General features: G+C 44.1%; 2 protein-coding genes across 3 annotated transcripts in view; one reads left to right on the forward strand and one right to left on the reverse strand.

Annotated features, from left to right (window-relative positions):
* Nucleotides 1–12955, forward strand: part of LOC113018147 (uncharacterized) — an 87552-nt gene that overhangs the window by 44267 nt on the left and 30330 nt on the right. The window lies entirely within an intron of this gene.
* On the reverse strand, nucleotides 4490–6694 carry LOC113018149 (uncharacterized). Its single transcript, XM_026161212.1, has 8 exons — nucleotides 6175–6694; nucleotides 6067–6102; nucleotides 5819–5989; nucleotides 5572–5688; nucleotides 5333–5395; nucleotides 5186–5248; nucleotides 4998–5099; nucleotides 4490–4901 (listed from the first exon to the last, which is right to left on the reverse strand). The coding sequence occupies exons 1-8, from the start codon at nucleotides 6245–6247 to the stop codon at nucleotides 4798–4800; spliced, it is 729 nt and encodes a 242-aa protein (XP_026016997.1). The 5' UTR covers nucleotides 6248–6694; the 3' UTR covers nucleotides 4490–4797.

The following is a 12955-nucleotide window of genomic DNA, read 5'->3' on the forward strand; positions in this document are numbered from 1 at the left end:
CTTGCAGTAAGACTGCGTTTCTTTTTATACGCTGAGACATGGCTACTTGGGTTTAGGCAGGTAAATGACGGGGTACTGCCCCGGAAGCAGACCGGCGCGCACTCTGTAGCGTTCTGGGCACGAGGGAGTGAGATCGAGGATTAAATACCCGTGTGGCTCCTCGGTGGCGTCTTTGAAACTGTCTGAGAAAAATGTTTTTTGCGAAGGGAAAATCTGACGGGCCAAAATCTCAATCTGCAGCTTGTCTCTGGGGTTTTTAAACAACACCATATAATTGGAGTTTAAGCTGATGGTGCGGCTGTATTTTCCCTGATGAAAAACGTTCTGGGTTAGCATCATAACCGAGACGTTTTTATGGTGGCGGTATTGAGTGAAAATTTTAACCACTTCCTGGTGATCCGAGGCCTGAAAGATGACGTCATCCAGCACCACCAGAACGTCTCGGAAATCTTCAAAAGAATCAGGCAGCCCTTCGATAAATTTAATGTTTTTATTGGTCTTTGAAAGCTCCTCATACATGGGTTGAAAAGAAGTATAAATCCACACAATATTCGCGGGCACAGTATCCATGACGCGTTCACAGTTTTCCAAAACACACTTTACAAAATGAGTTTTCCCACACCCGCTAGGACCCACAACTAGACAGGAAAAAGGCACTTTCAGTCTGTGATCAAAATCGGTTTCCTCCATTCTTTTTTTTTTTTTTTTTTTTTTTAGAAGAAAACAAAAACACTAGTACCCGAAAGGCAGAGTTGTACCGTCTGGAAAGAGACGTCTCTTGTCGTAAACCACGCGAAACTTTTTCTGAAATGTTCTGTTTTTGAGCACAAAGCCTCTCTTATCCCTCTGAATTCCGTTCTGAGGGGTCTGGAGCTCCGCCTCTTTCATACCAGAAAGGTAACTTTCCACCAACCCGCTCATACTGTCGAAATTGACGCGTTCGCAACATTCTCTCGTCTGCGTTATTCCTTTCATTTTTACCACCATTTTCTTTTTGTTTCTGGTCCGGTAGGCGTAACTCTTTGGACCCGCGGAGACAAATTCCTGGATGGTGTCCCCGTCTAATTCGTCCGTGAGATCCCCTAGATAGTTGCCCAGCTCTAAAGGTTCCTCCCCCTCTTTCACTACGTAGATCAGAGAGTCGGTGTCGGTGTACAGAACGCTGCGCTGCAATTTTTCTAAATACTCGTAGAGTTTTAGGCGGGCGTAGGCTGTAGTAAATGCGGCAATAAAAACGTTATTGGTAGCGCCGGGAGGTATCACGCACCGCTCGTTATAGCTCCACTGAATTAAAGCCACTTCCTGTTTTTTGGTCTTTAAAAAAGAGACGTGTTTAAAGACGTACTGTCCTGAAAAGACGTAGTTAAAAAACTGACTCGGCTTTCTGACCAGAGTGGTCTGAGTCAGGTTGGTTCTCTGAGCAAACTTTCCCCAGAAACTGTTGAGACACAATTTCGAAACTTGTCTTTTGGCCTGATTCACCTCTATTTTTGACGGGTCTAAACGTATGCCCTGATGCCTGTGGTACTCTTCCACGTATTTGTTCCTCTCATCCTCGTCGCGAGCTTCCGGAGGATAACCGGAGGCTTCCTGTTTGCCTTTGAGAAAAGTGTTAATATAGCCGGCGAAAATATCGCTGCTGCTACTATCAAAGTGCCAGACCTCTGTGATTTTAGCCACTCTGTAACCTAATTCTAAGGCTTTGTTAAACTCGACGGTGACCCAGACCCCGGTGGGAGCTCTGGCCTCGTCGTCGTGAAGGCACGGATCGCTTTGTTGATTAGTCTCGGCGCAGGTGCGACAGAGGGAGAATATTAATTTACCTCCGGGGGTTTTGTACGGTAGAACGGGGAAATAGAGCCCGCGCGGCGGGTAAACGGTGGCTCTGATCAACCCGAAATAACTGCGAGGGTCTGCAAAATTCTCTCTGATGATTTGGGGGTGATGCAGAGGGTAAGCGCACTTGGCATTGACGTAAGGGTACAGGGATGTGACGTCTACGTAATACACATTTTCTCCTGGCGAGGCGCTGTAACGCAACCTCAAAGCCGAAGTTCGCCCTCCGTAAAGCCCCGAGCGAGGAGACAGAGGTTCCGGGGCTTCGTAGCTCCGCATAAAATTTTTAACCTCCTCGTTCGATTTTTTCATCTCGTTCCATTCGTGCTCCCACAGAGTGACCGTGCGGACTCTGTAAACGTTTCTCAGCTCCCGGAGCCTCGCCTCGGCAGAGGCTTGCAGGTCCCCGTAAGGAGCGCGGGTCAAAGGGCAGATTTCCTCAGGCCTGTAGCATTTTGGACAGCCGTGATAAAAGCATCCCAGAAATTCCCACACCCACTTTTCCCCGTTAATCAACGCGTATCCGTCGACAAAGTACGGGCCTATTTTTTTCTCTCCGCCGGTTGTGAGAGCGTGTTGAACGGGAATTTTCTGAGAGTGAGCTACCCACTCCAGCCACTGAATGGACGCGTGCGAATAGGCTTTGAACCTGCGCCCGTAGTTGTCGGGCGAGGGGATGGCCAGACTGTTTTCGGGTAGGAAATTGGTGAGAAACACTTTCATGCAGGCTGAAGCTATAGTGACGCAGCTGAAAGGGTCTACTTTAGTTTCGCCTATAAACCCGTCTCTGAACTTTACGCACGCCTCTCTCAAGATATTAACGTCGTTTCGGCAGTAATACAGGGATTCTTTTTCAAAGTTAAACACTCCCCGGGAGGCCTCGCAGTGCCATCGCAAAAACTCTGCCCTTTCGGCTGGTGACATGCGCTCCACCCCGTAATCTGAAGGAGGAGGGTACGGACCCGAGTATTTTAAGCGGTCCCGCGAGCTGAATTTGTGAGGAAAAAATCCCTTGGATTTGTCCTCGAAGCCTAAAGCTTTGGGCATAGCGTTGAGACGCATGGTGAGAAAAGAAAGCGAGTCTATGAATTTGAGAAGGAAATCGGATTCTGTGAAACATATAATTTTACTGCCTTGCATGATGAGAGAGGGCGTCATCCCACCCCCCACCAGGTGACTTAGAATTAAATAGCTGTCAAACCCTTTCGCGTTGTGCGCAACGAACGTGGTCTCTCTATATTTTTTCCTTCTGTATCTTTGGAGAAACTTTTCAACACAGTCTACACCGTAAGCGTGCCACTCTTCTCCTTCTAGAGATTTTGTGCACACTAGGTAAGGGACGTGCGCCCCCTCCCTGTCTGGGAAGGTTTCAAAGTCATAAAAGATTATGGAAGCGTTATCAGAGTTTTCATGTTTCAAAGGTTGGATGTAACACAGGTGTTGATCGTCGTCGGGAGGAAGCTCCGCGCGACAGATTTTACATCTGGCGGCTGTGCACCTGTGCATTCCGCGACGGGAGAGGCGATTGCAGTCCGGACATTTATACAATTGTTGACAAACGCTGAGGTCTGAACCGGAGTGAATTCCTGGTTGTTTGTGTTTTAAATAACACGCACGTGTGCGACATGATCTGTTACAATCCGTACAGATTACAGAGTCCAGAAAGTGAGAGGGGCATGCGGGGTCAAAACAGAGGTTGCAGCGGTTTTGGCAAAAGTGTTCCTCTCTTTTATAATACCCGCGGTGACATTCGTTGCAAATGTACTGGATTCCTAAAAATGTTTTTAGATTTTTTATTCCGTAATAGTGATGGCGGAATAAGAATAAGTACAGCGGGTGACGTGTGTTCGGGTAGTCTGTTTCGATTAATGAAAGAGTTCTGTCCTCGGCCGGGCGGTAAAACACGACGATTTTACGTTTTAGTATTTGTTCGAATTTACCTATGTCGGTGAGAGTTACCTGAGTGCGATCGCTCAACCCCGCTAAACGCTGCAGCTCTCTGCCGCGTTCCAGGGCCTGTTTATCTGTGAAATGAGGTTGAGTGAGGTGAATCAGGTTGATGGCAAAACACAGATTATCGTTTTTGTTTTTTACCACGTACAGACAGCGGCGCTTTTTGACTAGAATTTCATCGTCTAACATTTTGTGAATCTTTTTACGCGGGTCATTACTGCCACCGCCTCTAGGATTTCTAATTACTTGCACAACAATTTCTAGGGGAGAGCCTGCGACGATCGCTCCGTTTGATTGTATCAGCCTGGCTAGCAGGTCCTCAAAAACCGGTACAATGTTTTCAGCGCTTTCGTCGTCGACGTTAAAAACAGAGTGATTTCGCGCGTGCTCGCTGATGATCTCCAGTTGAACCCGGTCGTTACGACTAACTTCCGGTCTGACCCTATCCGCTAGATCTACAAAATTATCCCTGACGTTGAGGTAAAATTGAGCGAGGTCGCTCGCTTCATCCGGAGAGGGAATGTTAAATACTCGCCTTATTTCGAAATTATTAAAATGTTCGCGGCGAGTCACCGCATCGTTCTGTACCCGAGATCCTCCTCCTCCTTGTTGATGCTCCGCAGGCCGGTCCTCCTCCTCCTCCTCCTCCTCCCTGGGCTGCTGATGATGATGCTGCTCCACCTGCACCTGCTGCTGCACCTGCTGCTCCCCCTGCTGCCGGTCGTAGAGCTGAAGAGCATTTTCTATCGGCTGCAGAGGGTCAAAGTTCAGTAGACCGGCAAGCCGCTCGTTTTCAATGTTTTGAAGGAGGATCTGCAATGCGTTTTCTAAAGGTTGTAGAGGGTCGTTTGGTGGTGGTGGGGCTATATTGTTTTCTAACGGTGGGGCTAAATGTTCATCGTTTCTGTTTAATTCTGCCACGGCTTCCAACAAAGCCTCAGGAATGCTGTGTTCTTCCGACATGATTTTCTTTATTTCTTAATTCACAGACTTTTACATGCTTTTACTTTACAGGTCCTTGTGTCTGTATATCGATGCATATGTGCGAACTGTTGCGACGTACATGAAAGCGAGTTTTTCAAGGATTCTCTTCTTATGAAGCATCCGTCGAGCTGTAAGAAAAGACGGACAGAATGTATTTTTTAAACCTTACATTTTTTATAGAGCAGAGAAGTTTAATAGGTTCGATTCATCCCCCCGTCAATTACCTCTCAGTCTTCCGAGAGGAGCTCTCACTCTCCTGATAGGAGGCAATCTGGACGGTTCCTCCTCAACCTGATTTTCTTCAGTCTGATTTTCTGTATCGGTCTCTGTCGGGGAAAATAAAACAGAAGAGATTTAAGAAAACAATCTCATCCTTCCTATTTTTCGAGAATGAAAAAACTTTTTTATTTACCTCGCTCCTCCGCCCGATTGTCTGTAGCGGCGGGGGATTGGTTAGGTAAATCCGCAATCTCGGCTGCCGAGAAATAAAACAGAAGAGATTTAAGAAAACAACCTCCTCTTTCCTATTTTTCGAGAATGAAAAAACTTTTTTATTTACCTCGCTCCTCCGCGCAATTGTCTGTAGCGGAGGGGGGTTGAATAGGTATATCCGCAATCTCGGCTGCCGAGAAATAAAACAGAAAAGAGAAAGATTTAATAAAAAAAAAAAAAAAAAAAAAAAACTTTTTAGCTCGCTTTATACCACTCCAAGTCGGGAGGGGCGGTATAGCACACTCGGATTACTCCGCCACATCCTGATATTTATCGAAATGACGGATATTGCATCATATTGTTTACCTTTTGGTTTAAAAGGTATTTTCCTGCAGTTCTCCCGGTATGCGTTGACGAAAATAACGTCGTCGTCGTCTTCTTCTTCTTTTCGCTGCGGCGGGGTCTGTATATTCTCGGTTACCTCTGTCGAGAAATAAAGCAAAACTTTTTTAAAAATCTGCTCCGGGTCGGGAGGGGCGGTATAGCACACTCGGATTACTCCGTCACATCCTGTTATTCAACAAAATGGCTGATAATGCATCATATTGTTTACCTTCGATTTTAAAACTTTTTTCTCCGCGGTTCTCCCGGTATGCGGAGACGGAAATAGTGCCGTCTTCTCTTCGATGCGGCGGCAGCGGAGATTCTGCGGGGGATATGGCTTCTAATTCGCCGTGGAAAACGGCCGGATTTCTGCTGTTACTCACTGCATTATCGATTGTTTCTGTAAGTATCAGAGCATGGTTAAATCAAGTCTATCTAAACTTGTTTAAAAAATGGTATATACTTATTTAAACGTACCGTAGTCCACTTGCGTGAAATCATTGATGTAGAAATCTAAAAGAAAGTAATCAAATTATTGACATCTCTGTTGATATATAATTTAAAGTCGTAAAGAAAAAAACTTACCGGGGTGAGGTATGAACAGATCCGGCGAGATGGCCCTCTGATCGGCGGCGTTGTTTGAACGGGATGCTGACATAATATTCTCGGATTCTTCCTCGCGATTGGTAGAACTGTCACAGATAGCGACTCCCCTTCCGCTTCTTCTCTCATTTTATCCTAGTCTAGCGAAGCATCTGTTTTTCGCATCTTTCTCTTGACAATACCGGTAGTTAGAGGGGGTTTGTTTTTTTTTTGATTGCCTTCTTGCGAACGCCGTCTGTTTTCCCCCATTCCGCAACGGTAAAATATGGCTTTGAGACGGGTATTTGTTTTACCAAATGGACAATTGCTGTCTGACCTTGTTCTTGCTGTTGACAAAACTCGGCTCATGGTTGACTCGTTCCCACAGAGGGGGTGCTTTAATAAACTTATTCGAATAATTAGATTTTTTTTCCTCGCTAAGACTAGTTTTATGGGGAGATGTAAAAAACAGGGTTACAAGCAATGATAATATCGGATGCTGACTCCTCAGCGTCATCATTTTCTATCTATTGAGAAAACTTATTGTAAAAAGTAATGAAGAAAAAAACTCCTCCTTGCCTCGCGGGGTGTGGGTGTGTGTGTGTGTGTGTGTGTGTGTGTGTGTGTGTGTGGGCCTTCTTGCGAACGCCGTCTGTTTTCTGCAACGGTAAAATACGACTTTGAGACGGATATTTGTTTTACCAAATGGACAATTGCTGTTGACAAAACTCGGCTCATGGTTGACTCTTTCCCACAGAGGGGAATAAACTTATTCGAATATGAGCTTTTTTCCTCGCTAAGACTAGTTTTATGGGGAGATGTAAAAAACAGGGTTACAAGCAATGATAATATCGAATGTTGACTCCTCAGCGTCATCATTTTCTATCTATTGAGAAAACTTATTGTTAAAGTATTGAAGAAAAAACTCTCTACTTTGGTCTGACAAGGAGCAGGTTGCGCAAAACCTACCTCATATAGATGTTTTAATAATAATAATATTTTTTGGAGGGCGTGTTATAGGATATAAGCATTGAGAAAAAAACAAAACTGATATCTGCTGACTCACTCCTCCTTGACCCGCGGTGTGTGTGTGTGTGTGTGTGTGTGTGTGTGTGTGTGTGTGTGTGTGTGTGTGTGTGCCTTCTTGTGAACGCCTTCTGTTTTCTGCAACGGTAAAATACGGCTTTGAGACGGATATTTGTTTTGCCAAATGGACAATTGCTGTCGACAAAACTCTCATGGTTGACTCTTTCCCACAGAGGTGGGTGTGTGTGTGTGTGTGTGTGTGTGTGTGTGTGTGTGTGTGTGTGTGTGTGAAACAAGATCGCCTGTCGCTGGTTTGTTTTTTCAGTCTCTTGTAAAAAAAAAGGACTCTCAAAAGGAAAAGTAGTATTCACTAAGCGATATTTATTCAATTTTTTTTACACATAGGCAGCCTGTAGGTTACAAGCGGATAGAAAGTTCTTCTTTTCATCACAAGCTATGGTGTATCTTAAAGGTTTTTTTTTGTTTGTTTTTTTTTACTGCGTCTGTATTATAGGAAAATAAAATTACTATTGAAATCTCTACAGGAAGTCACTCTTTATTTCCATTACAAACGCCGGTGCAGCTTAAGAAAGTAAAATTACATCCGCTCTGTCTCTCTATACATCACAGAATCAGCTGCTGCATCACCGCTGTGCTTAGGGAACATGACGCAACAGGTCTGAAAATGACTAGACATTTCCGGAGTATTTCCGGTAGGGTCATAAGGTCCGGATCGAGATTGAATATGTCATATTCAAAGCCGCCTTCTTTGGGAGAGCAGATCTCATCGGACACAGGAACGCTGCAGAAGGAAATCCATCTTGTGTCTGTGCCTTAGAAATTGTGACGGACTCCTCTCTCTGCTTTTTTATTCCCCTCCAACAGATGGCGCGCTTCCGGAGGTTTCCCCCTCCCTCTAAAAACTTTTTTTTTCACATCAACAGATGACGCGCTTCCGGAGGTTTTCCCCCTCCCTCTAAAAACTTTTTTTCCCCCAACAACAGATGACGCGCTTCCGGGGGTTCACCCCTCCTTTCTCGGGGTGCAATTCGTTACGGTTAGCAACAGATGGCGCGCTTCCGGGGTCCGCCCCCCTTTCTCAGGATACGATTCGTCACGCGGGGGGTTTCCCACCCCCCTTTCTCCGGATACGATTCGTCACGCGGGGGTTTCCCACGGAGGGGAGGGGCGGGGGGTCAAAAGGTCGTGATTAGGGCCATCAATCACTTCGGATCAAATTTTGTCATAAGCTGTATGGGATTATCTCTCTGTCCTTTTCTAACTGAAGTATTACATGAAGCCTTTGAATTTGGACGACTCCCTGCAAGTTTTAATCAGGCAGTAATATCACTAATTCCAAAAGGTGACAAGGATTTAACTGATCCAGGTAATTACAGACCAATAAGTTTAATCAATGTGGATTGCAAAATTCTATCCAAAGTTTTAGCAACAAGGTTGGAGGTTGTGATACCACAAATTATTCATCAAGATCAAGTAGGGTTTATCAAGAATAGATCTGCTTCTGATAATATGAGGAGATTACTACACCTGCTGTGGCTGAATAGAAATAACACAAATCCTGTATTGGCTATATCTTTAGATGCACAGAAAGCTTTTGATAGGGTGGAGTGGAACTTTCTGTTCACAGCCCTGGAAAAGTTTGGAATAGGTGACAATTTTTGCAGATGGATTAGAACCATGTATTCTGGTCCAGAGGCAGCTGTATTTACAAATGGGGTACTTTCTCCTTTTTTTAGTATTTCCAGATCAACACGTCAAGGATGCAATTTAAGCCCATTGCTATTTATAATATTTTTAGAGCCATTAGCTATTCAAATCAGAGAAAATGCAGAGATTAAAGGTGTATTTGGGGGAGGCAGAGAACACAAATTATTCCTGTATGCAGATGATGTGCTGATATTAAACCAAGACCCAACTAATTCTATCACAAAACTATTAGAGGTGATTAATACATACTCAATGTTTTCGGGGTACAAAATTAATTGGCATAAATCAGAGGCGATGCCAGTTTCCCAGGCTTGCAGTCATAACTTAATATCGGGCTTTAACTTTAAGTGGGTGGACAAGGGAATGAAATATCTTGGAATTGAATTGGACCCCAATATTGAGGATATTATGGCTAACAGTATGGGAAAATTATTAAACAAGATCAATAAAAACTTGGGTAAATGGAGTAAACTAAATTTGACATTGTGGGGAAAAGTGAACACAGTTAAAATGGTTGTGGCACCGCTCATCAACTATTATACAGGAATGCTGCCTATGTGTATCCCGCGACGGATGTTGCAAAGCTACAATAATATGATAAAAGATTTTCTTTGGAAGGGTGGTAAACCCCGTATTAACATAAATCGACTGTCCCAATCTACACTGAACAAAAATATAAACGCAACACTTTTGTTACTGCTCCCATTCCCCATGGGATGGACGTAGAGACCTAAAATTCATTCCAGATACACAATATAACCATCCCTCCCAAACAGTGGTCACAAATCAGTCCAAATGTGTGGTAGTGGGCACATCTGCTATATTGAGATAATCCATCCCACCTCACAGGTGTGCCACATCAGGATGCTGATCTGACATCATGAGTAGTGCACAGGTGTACCTCAGACTGCCCACAACAAAAGGCCACCCTGGAATGTGCAGTTTTTTGCGCTATTGGGGGTCTGGGGACCCAGAACCGGTCAGTATCTGGTGTGACCACCATTTGCCTCATGCAGTGCAACACATCGTCGCATGGAGTCTATCAGATTGTCAATTGTGGCCTGTGGAATGTTGGTCCACTCCACTTCAATGGCTGTGCGAGGTTGTTGGATATTCGTGGGAACTGGTACACGCTGTCGTATACGCCGGTCAAGCACATCCCGAACATGCTCAATGGGTGACATGTCCGGTGAGTATGCTGGCCATGCAAGAACTGGGACATTCTCAGCTGCCATCTGCCCTGAACAATGTGAACCATGATTCATCCGTGAAGCGCACACCTCTCCAACGTGCCAGACGCCATCGAATGTGAGCATTTGCCCACACAAGTCTGTTACGGCGACGAGCTGGAGTCAGGTCAAGACCCCGATGAGGACGACGGGCATGCAGTTGAGCGTCCCTGAGACGGTTTCTGACAGTTTGTGCAGAAATTGTTTGGTTGTGCAAACCAATTGTTCCAGCAGCTGTCTGGGTGGCTGGTCTCAGACGATCTTGGAGGTGAACCTGCTGGATGTGGAGGTCCTGGGCTGGTGTGGTTACACGAGGTCTGCGGTTGTGAGGCCGGTTGGATGTGCTGCCATATTCTCTGAAACGCCTGTGGAGACGGCTTATGGTTGAAAAATGAACATTCAATGCATGGGCGACAGATCTGGTTGACATTCCTGCTGTCAGCATGCCAATTGCACGCTCCCTCATTGCTTGTGGCATCTGTGGCATTTTGCTGTGAGACAAAACTGCACATTCCAGGGTGGCCTTTTGTTGTGGGCAGTCTGAGGTACACCTGTGCACTACTCATGATGTCAGATCAGCATCCTGATGTGGCACACCTGTGAGTGGGATGGATTATCTCAATATAGCAGATGTGCCCACTACCACACATTTGGACTGATTTGTGACCACTGTTTGGGAGGGATGGTTATATTGTGTATCTGGAATGAATTTTAGGTCTCTACGTCCATCCCATGGGGAATGGGAGCAAAAACAAAAGTGTTGCGTTTATATTTTTGTTCAGTGTAAGAAAGAAGGGGGACTAGCCCTGCCCAATATAGAGTATTATAGTATCTCTTTTGAAATGGCTAGATTAGGCAAACATTGGGCAGGGAAAAATAATATAGACTGGATTTTAATAGAACAAGAGCTTGCATCTCCATTCACACCAATTGATATTTTATCACAAAAAGTGAATAATCACGGTAAGACGCAAAACCCTATTTTGAAATTTTCGAAAATGGTATGGTTGGAGGTGCATAAGAAATACAAACTTGTGCCATATGTACAGAAGTATGCCCCCTTGTGGTATAATCCTAAAATTAAAATTGGTAAGCAGACTGTTTACTGGACACAATGGCTGAGAAGAGGTATCAGAACTGTTAGTGACCTATTTGAAGGGGGTGTTTTCATGTCGTATGAGGATATTAAAAAAAAGTTTTGTTTAGAGGGTAACAGTCATTTCTGGAAGTATTTGCAAATAAGAAACTGTTTAAAAGGAGGAGTTACAATAACATGTGAAAGTAACTCGATAGAGAATTTCATGCTACTACCCCCATTTCTGTGCACAGCTGCGAAATGGTATAATATTTGCCCATGGATTAAAAACAATATAAATAAGAGCCTGAAAAAAGTATGGGAAAGGGATCTAGGGCGTACAATGGATGAAGATACATGGGATTCTATATTGTCGAACAATGGATTATACATTAGGGAAGCCAGGGGAAAATTTATTCAATACAAAATTCTTAACAGATACTATTATACTCCTTCAAGGCTGTATAGAATGGGGATTGGTAGAGATGACTTGTGTTGGAAATGCCAACAAGCCAAAGGTACTCTGATACATGCCCTCTGGGAATGCCCGCTGGTTTTTCCAGTTTGGAACACTGTACTGAATTATTTGCAGGGGTGGACACTTTGTAACCTACCCAGATCACCTAAATTATGTTTACTAGGAGACAAAGGAGAGGTGCCGCAATTAAGTAAACACCAGTTTAGAGTGTTAAGTACTGCATTGGTAACATGTGCCCGTGTCATTTTGGAACACTGGAAGGACTCTCATATTCCAACGCTTAAAATGTGGAAAGACAGAATGATTGGGAATGTTGCGTGCGAAAAGATGCTGGGAAAAATACATCATGTGACAGAAGCTGCGCTGGAACAGTGGGACAATTTTTGCACCTACATGTCTACCTGACTTGGACATTTGAGTTTAATAGAACATATGTTAAAACCTCACTTGTTTTGTTTTGTTTCGTTGTGTTTTTTTTTTTTTGTTGGTTTTTTATTTATTTATTTATTTTAGTTATTTATTTTGTTTGTTTGTTTTTGTTTGTTTGCTTCTTGCTTTTGGTTGTTGCATCTCTGTATTTGCTGTTATAAAATGCAAAATCTAATAAATACTTGAATTATAAAAAATAAATAAATTAAAATATGCAAAACAAAAGGAAGATGCACATTCTCTGTCATATGGGTCTGCATGAATAAACTTTCTGAATCCTTTATCATCTGCATCTGAAAATAGTTGTGGATGATTACTATACCTTTCTAATGTGACGTTGTTGTCCCTGGCTCTCTTTCCCTCCTGCTCTGTTCCTGTGCTACTGCGAGTGTAATTACCGCCCCTACCCCCTCTTCCCAGTGCAAGCACAAGTTGGGGTCTGCCGGGGAACAGCTAGCGGGGCCTACGCTATCTTCGGCTGCACCAGCTACAGGGGCCTGGCTAGCTACGGATGAATCAAGGGTGCAAAGCCGAGTCTTTCAGTAATTCAGTAATCATGCTACTAGTGAGTTGGCTACGAGCTAAGCTAAGCTAGCGATACAGTAGAGAGACAGTGAGTGAATACTTTGGCTATAAATTAGGTAGTGAGTACACAGACAGTGTGCTTTGGATCAAGCACATGAAGATTATACTATGATAAAACTATGATAAACCCCTGTTCTCTGTTTGCCATCTGAGGCGTGGGGGTGGGGGTGATGGTGCCTAGACCTGGGTATATAGAGTATATTTGGGGAGTGTGAGTGTGTGTACAGTGTTCAT

This window comes from Astatotilapia calliptera, unplaced genomic scaffold (assembly GCF_900246225.1).
Source record: "Astatotilapia calliptera unplaced genomic scaffold, fAstCal1.2 U_scaffold_45, whole genome shotgun sequence".
NCBI classification, from domain to species: domain Eukaryota; kingdom Metazoa; phylum Chordata; class Actinopteri; order Cichliformes; family Cichlidae; genus Astatotilapia; species Astatotilapia calliptera.

Excerpts from the sequence above, each read along its gene's own strand:
- LOC113018149 (XM_026161212.1), bottom strand. The coding sequence starts at position 6,247 with ATGTCAGCATCCCGTTCAAACAACGCCGCCGATCAGAGGGCCATCTCG. Across the intron at positions 5,689-5,818 it reads AAAAAGTTTTAAAATCGAAG|AGGTAACCGAGAATATACAG; the intron begins GTAAACAATATG and ends ATTTCTCGACAG. Across the intron at positions 5,249-5,332 it reads CAATTGCGCGGAGGAGCGAG|CCGAGATTGCGGATTTACCT; the intron begins GTAAATAAAAAA and ends ATTTCTCGGCAG.